This window comes from Notolepis coatsorum, assembly GCF_963971535.1.
Source record: "Notolepis coatsorum genome assembly, chromosome: 2".
Lineage (NCBI taxonomy): Eukaryota > Metazoa > Chordata > Actinopteri > Aulopiformes > Paralepididae > Notolepis > Notolepis coatsorum.
In genome coordinates this window covers 50,335,718-50,353,110 of record NC_140166.1, presented here as the reverse complement: position 1 = coordinate 50,353,110, position 17,393 = coordinate 50,335,718, and the positions used below count along the sequence as shown (strand labels likewise).

General features: G+C 46.5%; 1 protein-coding gene across 1 annotated transcript; it reads left to right on the top strand.

Annotated features, from left to right (window-relative positions):
* Window positions 1-637: 637 nt before the first annotated feature.
* On the top strand, window positions 638-5,978 carry LOC311222862 (tubulin beta-1 chain-like). Its single transcript, XM_084307501.1, has 4 exons — window positions 638-734; window positions 2,359-2,467; window positions 2,577-2,687; window positions 4,710-5,978. The coding sequence occupies exons 1-4, from the start codon at window positions 678-680 to the stop codon at window positions 5,768-5,770; spliced, it is 1,338 nt and encodes a 445-aa protein (XP_084163627.1). The 5' UTR covers window positions 638-677; the 3' UTR covers window positions 5,771-5,978.
* Window positions 5,979-17,393: the final 11,415 nt, after the last annotated feature.

The window sequence follows — 17,393 nt, the reverse complement described above, 5'->3', positions numbered from 1 at the left end:
CACTACACACACATAGAACTGCATATCGACCTCTTCTGGGCCAAGAGATCTGCTGAAAATAGTCAACGAAAAGAAGCCTCAAATATTCAGCTTTTATGATCAAATTAACTTCATCACGGGGCCTTTTTAACCCAATTCCAATGTCCTTGGAGATGTTATGTGCCCGGTTTTACATTAGTATAACACAATGAGCCACGTGGACCGAGAATGAAGGATGGCGGAAAACCGTCCGCTGTACTCGATCATGATAATAACCACCACCACGCCAAAACATTTCACGTTGATTAATAATACAAGTTCCACTGTCTCTACCCGTGTGGGGAAGAACAACTACAGAAGGAACATAATGTCACTGTATATTATAATAACTAATCTTTGGGGAAGTAGGACATGATGATGTCGGGTGGGTGGGAAGGGTCACACGTGTTAGATATCAATCTGATTGACAGTACAAAAAAGCCAATGGTAATTATCCATTAGAAGAATATATTGGTCTACAATTGTGTCCATCAACGGGTTTCGTGACCATCAGCCAATGGCCATGCGGTATCGTGTAGCCCGGCCTTCAGAGGGCGGGTTCAGTTGTCACATATAAACGGGTATGTTCTTCTGTTTCGCGCACTCTCAACTCGTCTCCCCTTCTTCTGATAGGACTTGTTCTTCTACCTCCAGACAAAATGAGGGAAATTGTCCATCTCCAAGCCGGTCAGTGTGGAAACCAGATTGGAGCCAAGGTTAGTAAATATTCTGTGTTTAATATCCAAGATAAAGCAGAATCCTCGGTCGACGGGTAGTTCAGAGCCCGGTGCTTTGTGTGCGTGTCTGTAACCACAGTACCACACCCTGCCTTTACCAATGTCACTGGCCTTCTTCATGTCAAATAATTGTCATCCGTTTTCAATTATATTGTTGTTGCACATTGATATTGTGGTGCTGTCAAATCACTTCGCATCATTTCATTTTAGCCATTTTTGCGACATTATTTGTGACTGTGGTTGACTTTTTTTGTGACGACGATTTTTTTCTCGAAACTATCCAGATTATGTAAATTATGAAGCATATTATAAGTCTATTTTGGCCCATATGTTTTGCATTACTAAATGAAGACTTGTATATTTTTACATGAATAAGCTTAATTTAACGTTACTATACATTTGGCCCACTGCAATGCGCAAAAAAATAAGTAGGTCCGTTTAAGTTAACGTTAGTCCTGGGGACAACTCTATGCTATCGTTTTAATTAAAGTGTTGCAGTTGTAACAACTCTCAACGACCTTAATCGTCGCAGTAAAAACATTATTGTGATGTTTTTCTTTCTTAATTAATGCTCAACGGCCTGCTCTTTATGGAATTCATTGAGCGCGCGCCGCGCCCCGGATGTGGGCGGTTATGTCAATGACGTCAGCATGAACATTTCAAAATGGGCGTTTTCGTTTATGGATTTCAGCTAGCGGTTCCCGCGCGTGCGTCATATCTGTGACAGTCTACCAATGATGACGACATGTGTTCTAAATTGTGAAAAATGTAACTTATTACGTAAACATGGAAGTAGTTGATACCTTGAAAATGGGGGAACCTGATTGATTGAAAAGTTTATTAAAGAATGGGTACAGTACAGCTCAATACATACAATTGTTAAGGGGATGTAGACCAGAGAGACTTTCGTCTTGTTTACATCAGGGTCCCCCATTTTCAATTCATATGACACACATGACATACAGATAGACAGTACTGCTACATCTATACATTTATGACATACCAGATTTGCAAATACAGTACTGGTTGTGATACTAAAAAAATCCAGAAAAAGAGTGTATAGAACTGTACATTGGAGGTTGGGTAGGTTGGGTGAGGCTGTACATTGGAGGTGGGGGGGGGGGGGGGGTTGGGTACGGGGGGGGGCGCACTGTACATTGGAATACTAACAAGGCCATACTTGGTCTTTACTGTACAACTGGGTTAGGACATTGGTAGGGGCCAGTTTCGAATTGCAGTCTCCCGTAGGTGTTCTTTGAGAGTTTTTGATGTAAACAAGACAAAAGTCTTTCTCTGGTCTGCATCCCCTTAATAACTGTATTGTGCTGTGCCTGTACCCATTCTGCAATCTGTTAATACAATTTTCAAACAATTGGGCTTAGAAGAATAATACGTTTTCATTGCTCGTATATTATTGCTTAACCCTTTCACTGCCACACGACAGAAGGTTCTACTGTCGGTAGTGTGATAGTAAAGGGTTAACCGGCTGTCGTGTGGCAGTGAAAGGGTTTAACCTTCTGTGAATTGTCGCAGTGAAAGGGTTAACTGTTAGTGCGCAGTGAAAGGGTTAATGCTTACCTAATTCAATGACTATCTCTTTCAGTTCTGGGAGGTGATTAGTGATGAACACGGCATTGACCCAACGGGCACATACTGCGGAGACAGTGACCTGCAGTTGGACAGGATCAATGTCTACTACAATGAAGCATCGGGTAACTTTTAATTTTGGGAATTCCTAATTGGATGATGATGACATTCCATTTAGCCGAGTTCAATTGCTGTTGTGTTTTTCTGACTTGCTCTCCCCTCTCTTTCCCCTAGGTGGTAAATACGTGCCCCGTGCTGTGCTTGTCGACCTAGAGCCAGGGACTATGGACTCGGTGAGATCCGGACCCTTCGGCCAGATCTTCAGACCAGACAACTTTGTGTTCGGTAGGTAATGAAATTGTCATAGATTGTGTGACGGGCACAATGTGATTGTATTTGTTTTATTTAGTTGCAGTGCCATGTTTGGCCACTAAGTGGCGCTCTATTGTTTGTGCCTGATGTAGCTACAGGTTTAATTTGATTTAAGGGGAGACACTACAGGTGAATAGGGTAAAAAAATTAATTAATAGATATCACAATGAAACTTCCCCAGTTGATTACTTATATTACAAGTTTTCTGAAATTGTATGTTTAAATATGCAAATGAGGCATGATCTACTTAAATATGCACTAATTTGCATATAATTCCAGGACAGAAATCTGAACATTGGATAAAGCCATTTTCAAAATTATAGTTTCATTTTGTTGACATATTAGACCCAAAGATTATTACAGAGGGGATTTTGGATATCTCTTTTTATCACTCCATAAATCAGAAAATACTAAATTTTTATGGTAAAATTCCATATTTCGCCATGTTTTTAGGAATCAAATGTGATATAAATCAGGGTATGAATGCGATATCAACAAACCCTTCTGTAAATACCTTCAGAACATAGATATGAATAGAACTGGAAGGTTTGGTGTATGAGTGCTACTGAAGTGGAGATTTCTGGCTCAGAGTATGAGGAAAAACTCATTTTTGGGAAAACTCCTTCAAAGTTCTGTATTGTAAAATGCCATACTTTTTTTCAACAGATATTTACAAACGCAATACTTAAATATGTGCACATTTATGGATGCAATAAGGCAAAATGAAGTAAAATAAACAACTAAATGTGTGACATTTTATTGTCACTAGTTTCATAGAAGACATGTTTAGGAAGCAAAATATAACAATCTCAAAATCGAAGTATATTTGCCTATTCACCTGGGGTGTCTCGCCTTAACCTGAGCCAGTGACTTCTTCACTTCCTGTTCCAACTGACGTCAGACGGCAGCATCAAGGGTCAACTTGTTATAGTAGTTTCCCTAGTAACGATGTGGCTAGTTGTTTTAATATAGTTGTGTATATTGAATAATGCTGTATGGCCATAGTCCTTTTTGTATAATTTGTAAATAATAAATTAGTTTGTGCCAAATCCCAAAAGCAATGTCACTCTAAGCTATTGTGCTAAGCTATCCTGGTACTGTTCATGCTGACAAGTTGACGTCACACAGCCAGACATGTTACATTTAATGTTGCCACATGTCCTGTGCAATGGTGTAAAGTATTTTTACTCAAAAGCACTGTACCAAGGTACATTTGAGGGAACTTTGTACTTCTACTGTACTACATTTTAATGGAAATATTTATCAGTTACTTTGAAGAAATATAATTTTTCATGTGAGACGTGTCATGGGTAGATGAAGCTGATTCACATTTTAAGTCTTGTCAAACTTCAAGAGGACATTGATGGGAGCAACCATAACTGGACCACACATAAAAACTAGAATATATACACATTACATTTTTATACTTAATAAAGAAATACTTTATATTCAGTGGCTAGTTCTAGCTGAAGCCGAACTAGAATGGAGAATTAAGACAACTCCTTCCCTCCACTAGTCTGAGGGTCCACCTTGGGCAAGTGTTGGTACCCTCTCTAGCCTCCCTACCTAGGGATACAGGGGCAGCACTGCCTTGTGTGTGTGTGTAGGGATACGCAAACGCTAGGGGGAGAACCCTGAAAGAAAACCACACTGCCTTGTGTGTAGGAATACGCAATGGCTAGGTCCTCACCGACACCTGTAAGGAAGGGCATCCGAGGTATAAAACTAGCTACAAACCAAAAATAATGACTCCAGTGGCGTGGAGTCATCGTCCGTCCAACTTCACTGTAGTGGGAAAATATGGACGTAAAATGAAGATGATTATTATTCAATATCACTTTCTTTCTCTTACCAAGGTAGAATTGTGAATTTTAAGACCTGAGGTTTTCATCTGGGTATTTCTACTTAAATAAACTAATCTAAGTAAATAAACTATGTTCCACCACTGGTCCTGTGAGATTAGTGCTGATGTGTTGTTGTTGTTGTTGTTTGCAGGCCAGAGCGGTGCCGGTAACAACTGGGCGAAGGGCCACTACACGGAAGGAGCGGAGCTGGTGGACTCTGTGATGGACGTGGTGAGGAAGGAGGCAGAGAGCTGCGACTGCCTGCAGGGCTTCCAGCTCACACACTCCCTGGGCGGCGGCACAGGCTCCGGCATGGGCACCCTGCTCATCAGCAAGATCCGTGAAGAATATCCAGACCGCATCATGAACACGTTCAGCGTGGTGCCGTCGCCCAAAGTGTCGGACACAGTCGTTGAGCCTTACAATGCTACGCTGTCGGTCCACCAGCTCGTAGAAAACACAGACGAAACCTTCTGCATTGACAACGAGGCCTTGTACGACATTTGCTTCCGCACCCTCAAACTTACAACCCCCTCATACGGCGACCTCAACCACCTGGTGTCGGCCACCATGAGCGGCGTCACCACCTGCCTCAGGTTCCCCGGACAGCTCAACGCCGACCTGCGCAAGCTGGCCGTCAACATGGTCCCGTTCCCCCGCCTCCACTTCTTCATGCCCGGCTTTGCACCGCTCACCGCCAGGGGCAGCCAGCAGTACAGATCCCTGACGGTCCCAGAGCTCACCCAGCAGATGTTCGACGCCAAGAACATGATGGCCGCCTGCGACCCCCGTCACGGACGCTACCTCACCGTGGCGGCCATTTTCCGCGGCCGCATGTCCATGAAGGAGGTCGACGAGCAGATGCTGAATGTACAGAATAAGAACAGCAGCTACTTCGTTGAGTGGATCCCCAACAACGTGAAGACCGCCGTCTGTGACATCCCTCCCCGCGGCCTCAAGATGGCGGCCACCTTCATCGGCAACAGCACGGCCATCCAGGAGCTGTTCAAGCGCATCTCCGAGCAGTTCACCGCCATGTTCCGGCGCAAGGCCTTCCTCCATTGGTACACCGGAGAGGGCATGGATGAGATGGAGTTCACTGAGGCGGAGAGCAACATGAACGACCTGGTGTCGGAGTACCAGCAGTACCAGGACGCCACCGCAGAGGAGGAGGGAGAGTTCGAGGAGGGAGAGGAGGAGGATTTAGCTTAAATTGGTTGTAATAGTGCCTCTACCAAGCTGTAATTCACTGACCTTGTCAGATTACCTTTCCAGTGTGTTTCCATCATCTGTCCTTATGTTTTGTCACCTTTTTGTTGGCTCTTCTCTTGTCTGTTGATGAGTAGTTCAAAGAGTTCCACTACAGCTACCAGAATTATTATTATTTTTTACATGTAATAATAAAGTTCCTTTTGCTTAATCTTGGTCTTGGTGTAAACTAGTGATTGATTATCTGGTCTTCAATTCACTGATTCTTGACACTAATGACTGAAATGCAAGGTCTCAAATGATTTTATTAGGAAATTTCACAAGTGAAGTGTGATATACTCGGCGTGTGTGGAAGATGGTGCTTTTTCACAAAAGGAATCCAGTCCATGGCAACCTAATGCCAAATCATGTGCTAGTTGTATGATTCATAACATGGGGGATTTGCTTTTGAACCAGATTAGTGCACGTATTATTTCCCTTGATGGCCAAATAAGCCACCACTGCTAAATGACAACTTTGTTAAGTCGCAAGACTAGTAAAGAACATTAACTTCACATTTTGAGATCTGCCCTCGGTAGCAATGTATCCCCAAGGCCAGATCGGGGCAAATTTACCAGAACTAATTAAATGTATTGCATGAAATGATCATCTGATATGGGTATTCCTCTGGTCTGGCATAGGGTCATGTGACTTTGACTAGGTGACATGTTCCTCACACAGCTCTGATCGCCCAGTCGACACTTTCAGCTTAAAGGGGACCTGAATTTATTTCTTGTGTCAGTTTGCTAATAAGATTTTATTTGGGCGTCATGCACCGTATCCAATGAGGTTACGGTAGGGTGGGTTTACAGTAAGCGGTGGTCTAAAGTAACCCATCTGAATACACAAATTACATGTACTTCAATGTCAAAAACGTCTCAACCTTTACTTATGTAGAATTTTCAATGGACTTTTACCAGAGTACCATTTTTTATCTGGTTATTTATTCTAATACTTAAAATAGTGGTACTTCCTCCACCACTGCAGATGAGATACCAAGTTTTTAGGGAGTCCTATTTGCTAATATCAATAGCTGACAGAAAATGTATGAGACAAATTAAGAGCACACTGGGACAACAACGGCTGAAAGATAATAGACGGGGAGCTAGCTGGTCATATTAGACATATCCTCTCTCTGACACCCAGTCACAGAGCTCAACGGGGGAGGCCCTTGTGTGGTTTACATTGCACAGCGTGTGCTGTATGTGTGACCTAGATATTATGAGCATAATAAGTGTTTGCCACATATATTGAACATGGGGCCTATGCGCTGTAATGACATGCAAGCTATAGTGTCTGTTTTGTTGAACCACTATTCATTCAGAGAGCTTTAACCCTTTCACTGCCGCGCTACCAAAACGGTTAACACTTTCAGCGCGACAATACACAGAAGGTTAACCCTTTCACTGCCACACGACAGCCGGTTAACCCTTTCACTGCCACACGGCAGAAGGTTAACACTTTACGGTCTGTGACCGTCGGTTGTGTGATAGATAGTAAAGGGTTAACCTTCTGTCGTGTGGCAGTGAAAGGGCTAATATCTGCTATTCGCTCGCGGAACTAATCTACATAAAAATGTGAGGTATGCACGGATGCTGCAGGACTATGAATGGTGGAAACCAGGGGCGCCCATTTGGTATGGCAAGGTATGGCACTCGCCATACCTTGGCAAATAAAAATGTAAAAAAAAAAAAAAAAAAACATGTCTTCCTTTTTTACAATTTTTTATGTTGATTTAGAATTCGAATGTCAACATTATGAATGAAGCTTCGAACTATTCGGTACAGCCCTAGCATGTTTTGATATTGTCAATTATCTCACTTTTACTCTGTGACTTTTGCTGTGACTAACTGAAATATGCCCCAAAAAAAAGGAAAATGGATATAGGGACGTTTTTTTATCAAAGGGCAGCAGAGACAAGTCATACAGGGACACAGGTAAGGTCTGGCTTAGTGATTATAATAGTGCAGTTCAGCATTCAGTAACCCATACTTTTTGTGAATGTGTTTTTGATACTACATTCTGTTGAACACACACCTCAAAACCGTACCTAAGGAAAATTGGCTCAATTGCAAGAAAAGTAATAGACAGTTATGATATTACATTCTGCATAATTCGTATGCAAAATATTGTGGTTCCCTGCTTTAGTCTGTTGACACATTTCTATACTAAAAATACTTGTGTAGTCCTGTGTCATACCTAAATGTCATATAACTGAATTGTATAGAAACAACTCGCCAAAAGTGACTATTGCACAACTGATTTGACAAAAAAATTCCACCAAGAGGGGGGAAACCCCCCCTCCTCGCCATACCTTGCCTTTTAGTGAAAGGACGCCACTGGTGGAAACACCTTGCGGCCATGCGTTTGAAGGCCCGGCCGCCCGTCGTCCTATAGGCAGCAGCTCTGGAACGCTGGCGTCACGGACACATTCTCGCCCGCCATTCAGATGAACCCTTTCACTGTGACAATACAGAAGGTTAACCCTTTCACTACCACACTACAGAAAACGGTTAACCGTCTGCAGTGTGGTAGTGAAAGGGTTAACCTTCTGTAGTGTGGTTGTGAAAGGGTTAACCCTTAGTCGTGTGGCAGTGAAAGGGCTAACCTTCTGTATTGTCAGTGAAAGGATTAACTATTAATAAGCCGCTCCGCCCTCATTCCACAACTCACTGTTTTTGAAGGACCCAATGTGTTCGAGATGGATTTCAGTTCGCCTCGAAAGTAGACGAGAGTAGCCGAGTGAAGCCGGGGGAGGAGTTAAAAAGGCGGACACTTCCGATTTCACGAGAGCCTCTCGCCTAGTCTCGCATGGCAGATACGCTTTCACGTCACCACACACACATTACACACCTGTCCAGCTCATTATAATGCGATGGCCGTGTGCAAAATTAGATCAGATTCAAATGTACAGCACACCATATACTGCTATAGTGGAATATACTATTCATATACCATAATGTATACCATCTTGTTGCACGCTCCTGGCCGCACGCACACACAACACACTGCTGAATAATTCTGTTTTGCATCAATATATATATATGTATACTGTGTATATTGAGACAAAACAGAATTATATATACAGTATTGAGGCAAAACAGACGATGCATGTGTGTATGTGTGTGTGTGTGTCTGACAGCTTGAAGTTTATCATGATGATATGATGATAACGCATAACATAATAAAGTTTTCAATCAATCAAACGTCTCATAACTCCCTGGCTGTCACGTGGCTGGTGACTGACAACTTTTCTGAGCCAATAGGCGCTTTGCGCGACCGTAGCAAGTCGCTTCCCACGCGGGAGGCGTCTATATTTATCACAGCCGAAGAGTGCAAGATCGCTTCCGCATTTTGCCCTGATTGGCCCCGGTAACGCCCTCCAAATGCCCATTTTCTTTTCCCCCGCTCAGACGCCCAAATGGAATACATGTATGTATATTATCGCGATGCGATAACGTTATTTCCCTGTACATTGCAACGTTAACACAACGCAGCTGTCAACTGTACTTTACATATTATCCAAACGAGGACCACATAACGCCATAACACGCCATAATGTTATTTCCCTGTACATTGTAACGTTAACACAACGCAGCATTTCCCTGTACATTGCAACGTTAACACAACGCAGCTGTCAACTGTACTTTACATATTATCCAAACGCGGACCACATAACGCCATAACACGCCATAATGTTATTTCCCTGTACATTGTAATGTTAACGTTAACACAACGCAGCTGTCAACTGTACTTTACATATTATGGAATACATGTATATTATCGCGACGCGATTCACTCGCAACGCCATAAGGTTATTCGGGCATTCATAAAATTGATTGAATGAAATTGATTGAATGAAAATGTTATTAACAGATTGCAGAATGGGTACAATACAGTACGGCTCAATACACACAATTGTTAAGGGGATGCAGACCAGAGAAAGACTTTCGTCTTGTTTACATCAGGGTCCCCCATTTTCAATTCATCAGGACATATATGACATACAGATAAACTGACAGCCCTAATTACAACCTTTATTTAATGGTTAATATGTGATTGACCAGCGTTAATATGAACCAAAGGCTGCCTTTGGCTTTAATATGGCATATGGCACGTTCTGGCATCTGTGATTAATGGGGGTCTGAACCGCGTCGAACCAAGCGGCGACCTCATGCGCATGCGCGGCGAGCACCTGGGCGAAGGAAAAGGAAATGCGCATTACCGTACTGGCGTATGGCGAAGCATGCGGAAGCGATCTTGCACTCTTCGGCTGTGATAAATATAGACAGCCGGCGTCAGCCGGCTGAGACTGTGGAGCCTCGCTCTGAAGGCTGCTTGTGGCTCGGTCCCGCGAGAGTTCCGCGCCTCGTCTCGTCAGATTTTCAGAGCAAGTCGGACAACATTCTAACCGTCATGCAACGCGCTCGGCGAGGCCGTAGTAAAACCCATAGTGTTCTATATATATCTATGGTAAAACCTGCCAGATCTGCGTCCGCCTATCCCATCTCGAACACGCCTGTACTGTGGCGCCTCGCTCTGAAGGCTGTGCGTGGCTCGCTCCCGCGAGAGTTCCGCGCCTCGTCTCGTCAGATTTTCAGAGCAAGTCGGACAACATTCTAACCGTCATGCAACGCTCTTGGCGAGGCCGTAGTGATTTCGGTTCGCCTCGACTAGTAGACGAGAGTAGCCGAGTGAAGCCGGGGGAGGAGTCAGATCGTCGGACACTTCAGCAGTACTAAATACCTATATGTCCCTATGCCATAAATGTCATGTATGTTGTGTATGTCATAAATGTCTATATGAATTGAAAATCGGGGACCCTGATGGAAACAAGACAAACGTCTTTCTCAGGTCTGCATCCCCTTAACAATTGTATGTATTGAGCCGTACTGTATTGTACCCATTCTGCAATCTGTTAAATAAAGTTTTCATTCATTCATTCATTCAGATTTCACGAGAGCCTCTCGTCTAGTCTCGCATGGCAGATACGCTTTCACGTCACCACACACACATTGCACACCTGTCCAGCTCATTATAATGCGATGGCCATGTGCAAAATTAGATCAGATTCAAATGTACAGCACACCATATACTGCTATAGTGGAATATACTATTCATATACCATAATGTATACCATCTTGTTGCGCGCTCCTGGCCGCACGCACACACAACACACTGCTGAATAATTCTGTTTTGCATCAATATATATATATGTATACTGACACTGTGTATATTGAGGCAAAACAGAATTATACAGTATTGAGGCAAAACAGACGACGCATGTGTGTGTGTGTGTGTCTGACAGCTTGAAGTTTATCATGATGATATGATGATAACGCATAATGTAACTGAGGGGTTACAAAACCCTGACTGTATTAAAGATTGTGATAGATTAAACCACTGCTAGTTATGTACTTTAATTACTGGCCAGACAGTACATCAAATATAGATGGTGAACACCCACAAGAACACGGCATTGACACAGAAATACTATTGGAGGGTAATTTATTATTATTAGGCAACGTTAGGTTACAGAATGAGAATTAGGGTCGCGCTTGTATGGCGAAGAATATACGTAAAGTCAGTCAAGAGCATGAGTCACTAAGAATAACAGGAATCCTACGATGGGTCTAAGTTGACACCACCTGTCGTATAGTAGCAATTATATAGGGCAACACTGGTACCGACTGGAGACAATGGGTTCCCTCCGGGGTGTAAGGCCTGGAGGGTAGAGGAATGCTCGGATACTCAGTCTGATTCAATGAGGAATAAAGAGACTCCAGGTACAGGAGTCGGTCCTTGTAAACTCCCTTGATCAGCAGCCAAAGCAATAATTGTAATCCAAATGCCCGACAGCATTGATGACAGCTAGCCAGCCCCATCCACGAGGCAGGCCCGAGTTGTAATCCTCACGAGGTTAAATCCCAAACGATAGTGGAAATCAACGATGCTCTTCTCCGGTGGTCACGTCCCAAATCAATATAATCCAACCAGGAATGGTTCTGCAATCGCCGACGCCGATTCTCCTGTGTACATGTCCAACGGTTCTCCGCCTAGGACTCCTCGGGTGTGGGCGACGTATTTAGGCCACACAGCCTGGTTAAGTACACTAGCTAAAGACACGACGAACCGCTGGGTAATGCTACGCACGAAAGAACTGTGGCCGCACGATATACAATAAATGATCGACTATTTACTTCACATTAGATTAAGTCGAACTCAACGTTACTTCATTAAACTCTGACACTTTTACCATTCTATTCGCACGCGGTTCTCAATGCTCTGTTTAGACGCAAGGTTGCTCACTTCACTGTTTTACCGAACTTGATGAAACAGCTACTTAGACGAACTTGATGAACTACTGCTGGGCACACCTGTGCCAGCATATATACTTAAATGATTATCTAGTTCCAAACCTCAGTCCTTGTCTGGTATCAATACACTGTCTCCGGGCATGTTCTGACATGCCCCAAACTCGCCCATTGCACCTGTCTGAGTGCGAGACTGCCTGGCGCCTGGGGTCGCTGTCCAATAGGAGAGCGAATATTACTCTGGTTTGAACGTAGGTAAAGGGATATACCGTGTATATATAAATAATATACAAAGTATATAAAACAATAAATGTAGATTCTCAACTTTAATCTGGCCCTTCACAACAGCCGCCTCCTAATTAGTCCGCACCTAATTAGTTAAGGGAGACAGATTAATAGTCCAGTCAACTGCTCAATATCTGTTGTGAGGAGTAGGTCAATCTACAAAGTCAGTGGGTCATGGTCGTCATCAGGGGAGTCAGGGAGCCTCGGCAACTCTATCAGCCTCGCCACGGGTCGGGTGTAAGTCCGCCCTTGGACAATAACTTCTGCCGCTCTGACCTTCCCGTCGGCACCAGTGATCACTTTGCTTACGCGGCCGGCCGGCCACATAGCTCGGGGTAGTGACTGGTCTATGATCATAACGACTGTGTCCACTTTTAAGTTGTCCCTGTCCTTGACCCGCTTCTGACGGGCTGGAAGGGATGGTAGGGAGCTTAGGAGGAAGCGGGCCTGAGACTGGTTGATCTGTGCTTGGCTGTGTCTCCACATCCTCCGTCTGTTCCTCTTGTTCGGTCTGTACCCCGTCTGAGGAGGGGCCGGTTCCGGCCGCCCCATCAAGAAGTCGTTTGGGGTGCTGGGTTCGAGGTCAGCTACGTCGCTTGGAGCGCAGCTGAGGGGGGTGGAGTTCGGAACTCCCTCTTCTTGAGCCCACGGTTCTCTCACAGGCTTCTCGTCTAATGTCAATAGCCTCGCAACGGGCTGTACGAGAGAGTGGCCGGTGTCGCTCACCTTTGTGTGCAGGCAGCGTGTAGACGTGGGTTGACTGTCAAGTCCGTAGAGGGGGCCCTGGAGCGTCCACCCCAGTCGGGTCTGAACCGCGACTGGGCATCCTTTAGGTCCGATGTGGGCCGCCTCGATTGGGACAAGGAGGTCCGCGTGGTCGGAGCCTATGAGCAGGGTCGGTGTGGCGCCGTCGATAAGCGGTATAGGTAGTCTGCGTAGGTGCTCGTACTTCGCCATCAGCTGTGGGATGGGGTAGTTGTAGCTTGACAGACCTATGTCATGGCCTGTAAATGCTTTAGTGATGCTGTACCGCTTCTCGGACTGCCCGACCGCTGCTATTTTGAATGAGACGTTCTTGCCCTTTATGGTTTTCAGGTCTCGCTGAATAGTACGGATTGTCATTGTTTCTTTGTTACCCCGCAGGCCCAACTGGGCTGCGGCGGAAGCGAGGAGGAGAGTCTTTTCAGACCCATCATCTAGGACGGCGTAAGTGTCCATGACCTTGTCCTCGTAGCTTAGGATCACTCGGACCACCTTCAAGAGCACTCGGGAGCTCCCGCTCTTCGCAGGGTCTATGTACATGACGTTCACTCTCGAGCTGCTTGGGGGTACGGGTTTCTTCTTGTTGCTGTCGTGTAGGACCTCCAAGTGGGCGCCGTCGCACTTGCTGCATCTTTTCTTTAGGCGGCACTCAGCTGCCATATGGCTGCGCGCGCAGCGGAAGCAGCGGCGGTTGGCTTTGATCCACTGACTCACCTCGTCAGCGGTCAGCTTCTTGAAGGTGTCACATTGAGACAGCCAATGTTCATTTTCACAGTACTGGCATACAATCTTCCACTTCCCCTTGGTCTGGGGGGTGCTGTGGTTCTTGTGCTGCGGCACTGACTCGGCCTGGTGCATAACTGTCACTGACCGGCGGTTATCGTTGGACCTCCGAGGTCCATCTCTAGGGTCAGAGCCACTCCACACGAATGTGTCCAATCGTAGACTGCTAACTTCCCTGGCGAGGAAGTCAGCTAGGTCTAGGAGGGATGGTTCTGGGCCGTTGGGGTCACTGTGGTCTCTCTGCCGCCGAAAACGCTCTTGACGGGCTGGAGGGAGCTTCTCCAGTATCCGCTCCACGTTAGAATTTGCATACAGTTCATGTCTCCCCTTCTCCTTTTGTGACCCCAGCATCCCCACGAGGGATTGTACCTTGATAGAGAGGTCATCTAGTGCTCTATTGTCTTTGGCTGGGGGGAGGCGGTCGATATCTCATATTTCTTGGATCACGTAATCCCATATGCGTCCATAGCGCTGGTCGAGGGCCACCAGAGCCGCGGAGTATGGGGTGCTTGAGTTGGAATATGCCAGCGCTATGTTATGCGCTCTGGGCACCTTGAGATGCTTGAGGAGGATGGCATATTTGTACGACTCGTCGGGGACATCGGACATCATAGTCTCCAAACACATGCGTAATTCCGTGTACTGTGCTCTGTCCTCGCGCGTAAAGTCTGGGAACGTCGGTGCGCCAAGGTAAGATGCCATGGATGGCTGGGACACCGATGAGCGTAGGGGGAGAGGCCTCCTGGGCGAGTCTCCCCGTACGTGGGGTCGTGGGTTAGTGCTGGGTGGGTACCAGAGGCCGGGCCCCCAGGTGCTGCTCCTCGGTGCTGACTGTGTATTAAACTCAACCTTGGTTTGGGTCGGGGGTTCGTAACGCAGTGGCTCGGGGCTGGGGTCGGGCTGTACTGGGCCTCCTGGTCCAAAGTAGGTTCGTGCTGGTGGGCTTGATATCCCTCCTCTTCCTCCGCTAGGTCTTGGAGTCTTCTAGTTAGTCTCTCTGCGACGTAGGCCGGTTCTTCCCGTTGGCTGGGTCCCGTATGGACCGGTCGGGGAGGGGGCTCGGCGACGTAGGCAGGTTCTTCCTGCTGGCTGGGTCCCGTGTAGTCTGGTCGGGGAGAGGGCTCGGCGACGTGAACAGGTTCTTCCTGCTGGCTGGGTCCCGTGTAGATGTGTCGGGGAGGGGAAGGTGCCCTCGACCCGTGTCGTGATGATCTCCGGGAGCTCCGCGTGGAGGAGTGGGGGGTAGCCCTCTGGATCAATTGTTCTATCATCTGCGCCTGCAGGCGGTCCCGTTCCGCTTCGCGCTGTGCATTGGCGGCGTCGCGCTGTGCATTGGCGCGGTCTCGTTCCGCCTCGCGCTGTGCATTGGCGGCGTCGCGCTGTGCATCGCGTTGCGCATTGGTACGGTCTCGCTGAATGGTTTCTTCAGCCTGGAGGCGCCTCTCTTCCAGTCTGATGGTCATCGCTGTGTCGGCCTGGAGGCGACTCTCTTCTAGTCGGATGCGTTCTCGCTCGTTCTGTTGTTGCGCCTGGAGGCGTTCTCGTTCCACTGCAGAGTGTTCGCGCTCACTAAGTGTCTGTGCTTGGAGACGGTCTCTTTCGGTTGAAGCTGTCAGCGTGGGGATTAAGGCTTGCGCCAGTCTCTGGTCAGCCTCGCTGGGGGATGACACCGATGGAGGTGATCGGGCGTTGACAGGGCTTGGTGGAGACCTGTTCTCCTGGCGCGCTCCGAGGTCTATCTCTTGAGCGCGGTACTCTTCTCGTGGTTGCGCGCCGAGGGCTGTCTCGGGTACGCGCTCTTGGGTTGGTTGTGCACCGGGGTCTATCCCTGGAGCGCTTTCTTTATCCTGGAGCGCTCCGGGGTCTATCCTGGTGACGCTGTCTGGAGGTATAGTCACGTCATGTCCCGCTTGGTCCCCCCCGTGAGCTAAGTCAGTTTCGCTTGAACTCTCTGGGGTCTCTACTGGCAGGGCCGCCAAGTCGATAGGAGTGGGCATGCTTAAACTATCCGTTTTATCTGTATTTAACGTCCGTTTAGATAAGCTAGGGGGTAAAACGAAAGCGAAGTCCTCTAGATATGGAGGTGGCTGACGTTTGCGCTGCGGGCGTTCTAGCTTAGGAGAGCCGCTTGGAGAGTGTTCACCGCTGGCCATGTCAATATTAATATTATATTAAATATTACACTGATACCCTCCGGCTCGAAGGACCAATTGTAACTGAGGGGTTACAAAACCCTGACTGTATTAAAGATTGTGATAGATTAAACCACTGCTAGTTATGTACTTTAATTACTGGCCAGACAGTACATCAAATATAGATGGTGAACACCCACAAGAACACGGCATTGACACAGAAATACTATTGGAGGGTAATTTATTATTATTAGGCAACGTTAGGTTACAGAATGAGAATTAGGGTCGCGCTTGTATGGCGAAGAATATACGTAAAGTCAGTCAAGAGCATGAGTCACTAAGAATAACAGGAATCCTACGATGGGTCTAAGTTGACACCACCTGTCGTATAGTAGCAATTGTATAGGGCAACACTGGTACCGACTGGAGACAATGGGTTCCCTCCGGGGTGTAAGGCCTGGAGGGTAGAGGAATGCTCGGATACTCAGTCTGATTCAATGAGGAATAAAGAGACTCCAGGTACAGGAGTCGGTCCTTGTAAACTCCCTTGATCAGCAGCCAAAGCAATAATTGTAATCCAAATGCCCGACAGCATTGATGACAGCTAGCCAGCCCCGTCCACGAGGCAGGCCCGAGTTGTAATCCTCATGAGGTTAAATCCCAAACGATAGTGGAAATCAACGATGCTCTTCTCCGGTGGTCACGTCCCAAATCAATATAATCCAACCAGGAATGGTTCTGCAATCGCCGACGCCGATTCTCCTGTGTACATGTCCAACGGTTCTCCGCCTAGGACTCCTCAGGTGTGGGCGACGTATTTAGGCCACACAGCCTGGTTAAGTACACTAGCTAAAGACACGACGAACCGCTGGGTAATGCTACGCACGAAAGAACTGTGGCCGCACGATATACAATAAATGATCGACTATTTACTTCACATTAGATTAAGTCGAACTCAACGTTACTTCATTAAACTCTGACACTTTTACCATTCTATTCGCACGCGGTTCTCAATGCTCTGTTTAGACGCAAGGTTGCTCACTTCACTGTTTTACCGAACTTGATGAACAGCTACTTAGACGAACTTGATGAACTACTGCTGGGCACACCTGCGCCAGCATATATACTTAAATGATTATCTAGTTCCAAACCTCAGTCCTTGTCTGGTATCAATACACTGTCTCCGGGCATGTTCTGACATGCCCCAAACTCGCCCATTGCACCTGTCTGAGTGCGAGACTGCCTGGCGCCTGGGGTCGCTGTCCAATAGGAGAGCGAATATTACTCTGGTTTGAACGTAGGTAAAGGGAT